This window comes from Talpa occidentalis, unplaced genomic scaffold, assembly GCF_014898055.3.
Source record: "Talpa occidentalis isolate TD23 unplaced genomic scaffold, MPIMG_talOcc4v2.1 talOcc4.10, whole genome shotgun sequence".
NCBI lineage: Eukaryota > Metazoa > Chordata > Mammalia > Eulipotyphla > Talpidae > Talpa > Talpa occidentalis.
The window spans coordinates 106041362-106046020 of NW_023600993.1; the positions used below are offsets into that span (position 1 = coordinate 106041362).

General features: G+C 78.2%; 1 protein-coding gene across 1 annotated transcript; it reads right to left on the reverse strand.

The window, feature by feature from the left end:
* Window positions 1-436: 436 nt before the first annotated feature.
* HRH3 (histamine receptor H3) lies at window positions 437-3460 on the reverse strand. The gene is made up of 3 exons (XM_037501100.1): window positions 3208-3460; window positions 2111-2277; window positions 437-1352 (listed from the first exon to the last, which is right to left on the reverse strand). The coding sequence occupies exons 1-3, from the start codon at window positions 3455-3457 to the stop codon at window positions 438-440; spliced, it is 1332 nt and encodes a 443-aa protein (XP_037356997.1). The 5' UTR covers window positions 3458-3460; the 3' UTR covers window position 437.
* Between the last annotated feature and the right edge of the window lie 1199 nt (window positions 3461-4659).

A 4659-nucleotide genomic window follows, 5' to 3' on the forward strand; every position in this document is an offset into this window, starting at 1 on the left:
GGCGAGGGCGCCCGCACCTGCCCGGCCCGCCTGGCCCGCCCGCGCCGCCGCAGCTCCGTCTCCCGATCACTCGCCAGGAACGTCAAGTTCACGGCCGTGTTTTCTTCCTCGTGTCTCCCCGAGACGCCCGGAATGGAAAAGCGGGGCAGGGCCTCGAGGTTCCTGGGGGCACGTGGCACTTTGGGGGACAGAGAGTCAGAGGGTAAAGAGCTGGGCGGCGGCAGAGGGGGGCTCGGGCTGGCTGGGAGGGCGGGCGCGGGGCGCCGCGGGCAGGGACAAGCGAGCACTGGCCTGGGGAAGAGCCGCGCGTCGGGGGGCTGGGCGGGTGCCGGCCTGGCCGTCTCCTGCGGGCACCGGGGGCGGGGCAGGCCCCGTGTCCTCCCGCCTGCCCCCCTCGGCAGCTTGTGGCCCGGGGAGGCTGCCGCGGGCAGGGCGGCTCACTTCCAGCAGTGCTCCAGCGAGCCGTGGGGCTGGACCTTGAGCTTCTGGGGGCACAGCAGCTTGGCGAAGGCGCGGCGGAAGCTGTGGTGGCACAGCGGGTAGAGCACGGGGTTGACGGCCGAGTTGGCCCACAGCAGCCAGAAGGACGTCTCGTACCAGTAGTCGGGGACGCAGTGGCCGTGGCAGGCGGCGCGGATGATCATCAGGAGCGTGTAGGGGGCCCAGCACAGCCCGAAGATGCTGACGATGACGGCCAGCGACTTGGCCACCTTCTTGTCCCGCGACAGCCGGAAGCGCTGCGTGATGCTCTGCGACACCATCCTCATGCGCTTCTCCAGCGACCCCGACGACGCCGAGGGCTTGGAGCCCCGCTTGAGGGAGCGCGGCCGCTCCGTGCCCCGGGAGGAGCTGCCCGAGCTGGAGGGGGGTGAGGCCGCTGCGCCGGGCGCCGCCTCCCCGGCCTCCTCGGCCGCCGCGCCGCCCCCAGCCCCGTACCTGTGCAGCGGCACCGCCTCCCCGCACCCCTTCCGCCAGCAGCCCCAGCAGCCGGGCGCGGCGGGTGCGGCGGGCGAGGGGGGCGCCTGGGCCTCAGGCAGGGGCTCCGGGCCGGCCGCCTCGCGCGCCCCGTCCAGCCGCACACGGGTGCGCCGCTGGATGTTCAGGTAGATGCTGAGGTTGAAGAAGGTGACGCTGAGGAAGGGCGTGAAGAACTCGAGCGTGGACGCCGTGATGAGGAAGTACCAGTTGTAGAAGAACTCGGCATAGCAGTGGCCCTCGGGGATGGAGCTGCGGCCAGACAGGTACTCCCAGCTCAGGATGGCCGGCCCGTACAGCAGGAAGGCCAGCACCCACACCAGCACCATCTTCTGCACCGCCCGCCGCGTGTCGCCCTGCTGGGCCCGGTAGGAGACCTGCGCAGAGGAGCCGCGTCGGCGGGGAGCGGGCCGGGCCGGGCCGCCGGCAGCCGCGGGGCCCAGGGCTCCCCGGCGCCCTGGACCGTCCCCTGCCACGCTGCCCTGCCCCCCCCGCTGCCCTCCCCCGCAGTCAGCTGGCCCAGGACAGACTGTCATCGTCCCTGGTGCAGGGGCTCTGCCCGCGTGCCGGGCCCTGTGCTCGGCGGCTCTTGAAATCATCTCGCGTTATTTTCGCCAGGGCCCGGCCCGGCCCGGCCCACACCTTTCCAAAGGCTCAGGGGCCGGGAGTGACCTGCAGGTCGGCTGCTGGGGGAACGCTGCGTGGCCAAGGGGCATCCGACCCTGAGTCCCACGCAGGGGCCCCAGCAGAGGGCCCTGGGGTGCAGGGGAAGCCTTCAAGGAGGGGGAGGGCCACGCAGGATGCCTGGTGGCCGGGGCTCAGGGGCTGCTCACAGGGGAGTCGAGGAGCCGGGAGCTGAGGCCTGTCTCTGAGGCGCGCGCACGCACATGAAGGGTACCGCTGAGGGCCTCTGCCCTGGAGCCTTCCACAGCCTCGGAGGCTCCGACCCGCCTCAGGGTGGGGCCCGCATGACTGCCCACGCCAGGGCCAGACTGCCCCCGGCAGCCCCGGGACCATCCGCCACCCGGATGGCTGGCGAGGGGGTGGCTGCCTGGAAGCGGGTGTGGGCCAGATGTGAGGCCAGCAGGACTGAACCACCCCGCCGCCCTGCTGGACGCCCTCCGTCCGGACTCACGGCTCGGGTGACCGACAGGAAGCGGTCGTAGCTGATGAGCACGATGTTGAAGACCGAGGAGGTGCAGAGGAGATAGTCCACCACCAGCCACAGCTTGCAGAGGCCCCGGCCGAAGGGCCAGCGGCCGGTGAGCACGTAGGGCACGTACAGTGGGATGCAGAAGGCCCCTGTGGGAGCAGGGCCATGGTGGCCACGGCTGGACAGGCACCTGGCCACAGGCCCGCCCTGACACCGTGGCTGCCTCGCTGGGACCAGCCGCCCCCACCTCCTCCCAGGCACACCCTCTGCTCTGAAACTGGCCTTCAGCGGCTGCCCACCTCCAGCCCCCAGTGCCACCGGCACCCCTGGGCTGGGGAGCAGGAGGGAATGTGCACCCGCGGGACTCTGGGCCCCGGGTGTCCCCAAGCATTGATGGGCACTTCCTAGGCTTCTGTGCAGCCCTGCCAGTCCCCAGACGGAGGAAGAATTTTCTCCCTCTGCCCATCCCAGCGGAGCCCCAGCCCCCCCTTGTCTTTAGACGGCCTCCCGCGGGGGTTCAGAGACCCCGGAGCGCCCGGGCTGCCGCCCCCCGCCGCCCCCACGCGCAGCCCGCCCCGCGCGTCCGGCGGACGCGCCTCCTCCAGCCCCAACAGGTGTCTGGCGCTCGGCTCGGCCCCTGCGCGCCCCGCCCCCCGCGGCAGCCGCGCGCGGACACGTGAGAGCGCGCTGCTCCCCGCCGCCCCGCCGCGCCTCGCTCCCCGCGGCCCCTCCCCCGCCGCGGCTCCGGACCCCCGCGCGCGCCCCCGGCCCCCCGGCCCCCCCAGCGCCCTCGCGTCCGGAGCCCTCCGCGCCTTTGTTTGGCTCCAGCGCAGGGGCCAGCGCGGGGCGGCAGCTGCGCCCCAGCCTCCCGCGCCCCATCCCGCGCCGCCGCGCCCGGGACGCCCCTCCGCAGCCCCCGGCCCGCGCCCCGCCCAGAGCCGCGGGTCCCGGCGCGGCCGGACCCGGGAGGGCAGGGCCGGGAGGGGGCGCGGGCGGCGGCGCGCCGGTCCCGGGCAGGGCAGGGCAGGGCGCGCGGGGCGGGCGGGGCAGGGCGCGCGGGCCGGGGCCGGGGGCTTTACCCACGAGGAAGTCGGAGATGGCGAGGTTGAGCAGGAAGAAGTTGTTCTGGGTCCGCAGGCTCGAGTCGGCCACGAAGGCGAGCATGACCAGCGCGTTGCCCAGCACCGTGGCCACGATGAGCAGCGCCATGAGCGCGGCCAGCACCGCGGTCCAGGCGGCCGAGAAGCCGCGCGCCCCGCCCGCCGCCGCCGCCTCTCCGGCCAGCGCCCCCGACGCGTTCAGCGGCCCGTCGGGCGGCGCGCGCTCCATGGCGGCTCACGCGGCGCCGGGGCGCGGCGCGGGGCGCAGACCGCGGGCCGGGCGGCCGGGGGCGGCCCCGGCCCGGGGGCAGCCTGGTCCTCGCGGGCGCTCGAGCCGGCCGGGCTCCCCGCGGGGCGCCCGGCGCATGGTCCGCGGCGCGGGGCGGCGGGCGGGGGGCGCCGGGGGGCTCCGGGCCGGGTCCGCGCGAGCGGGGCCGGCGGCGCGACCGCGGCGCCCGAGCGGGGCCGGAGCGGGGTCCGAGCCGGAGCCGGAGCCGGAGCCGGAGCCGCCGCCGGAGCGTCCGCGGGCGCCGAGGCAGCGCAGCCGAGTGCGCCCCGCGCCCGGCCCGCCGCCCCCCGCCCCGCGCGGCGCCCCCGCCATTGGCTGCCGCCCTCGCCCCGCCCCCGCCCCGCCCCCGCCCCGCCCGGCGCCGGCAGCACCACGGACAGCGCCGCGTGCCCGCCGGCCGGGGCCGGGGCGCCCCGGGGCACCCCCGGGCCCGGCGGGCGGGGGTCGCGGCGGCGGCGGAGGGCGCCCCGGCCCGGCCCCCCCCCCGCCCCGGCCGCGCCCCGCCCCGGCCGGCCGCGGGCCCCGCGCAGGACCCCGGCCGCCCTCGGGGCCGCCGCCGCGGGGAGGCTGCGGGGCGGGGGGCGCCCGCGCCCGGCCGCGAACTCGCCCGCGGGACCCTCCCCTGGCGCGCGCCGGGAGCGGGGGGCGCGGGTGCCGGCGGGAGGGGGGCCGGGCCTCGGCGAGGGCGCCGCGGGGTCCGCGCCCCGATGTGAGCGGGCCTGGGCTCCGCGCCCCGCGGGTCGGGCCGGGCCGGGCCGGGCCGGCGCAGGGCCGGTGACCGGGCGCGGACAGCGCGGAGTTACATAAGGGAGCTGGGGCGCCGGGCCGGCGGCGGGGAGCGCGCCGCGGCTCCGCTCTGGGCAGCCCGGGGCGCAGGGGAGCGGCGGGCCGGCCGGGGAGCCCCGGGCCGGGGTCAGGCTGGGGGCGCACGAGGCCACGGGCCGGGGCGCAGCGGGGCGGTGGCGGCCGCGAGCGCGCCCGCGGGGAGGGGGGAGCACCGCCCCCCAGACACGCTCGCGCAGGCGGGTCAAGGACGCCTCCGCAGACGCGGCGAGACGGACAGACGCGCCCGCACGAGACCGCGGCCCCGGGCCCCGCGCCCCGCCGGCCGAGACGCAGCAGACAGCGCGGGGACCGGCGGG

Excerpts from the sequence above, each read along its gene's own strand:
- HRH3 (XM_037501100.1), bottom strand. The coding sequence starts at position 3,457 with ATGGAGCGCGCGCCGCCCGACGGGCCGCTGAACGCGTCGGGGGCGCTG. Across the intron at positions 2,278-3,207 it reads CATCTCCGACTTCCTCGTGG|GGGCCTTCTGCATCCCACTG; the intron begins GTAAAGCCCCCG and ends CTGCTCCCACAG. Across the intron at positions 1,353-2,110 it reads TCCTGTCGGTCACCCGAGCC|GTCTCCTACCGGGCCCAGCA; the intron begins GTGAGTCCGGAC and ends TCCTCTGCGCAG.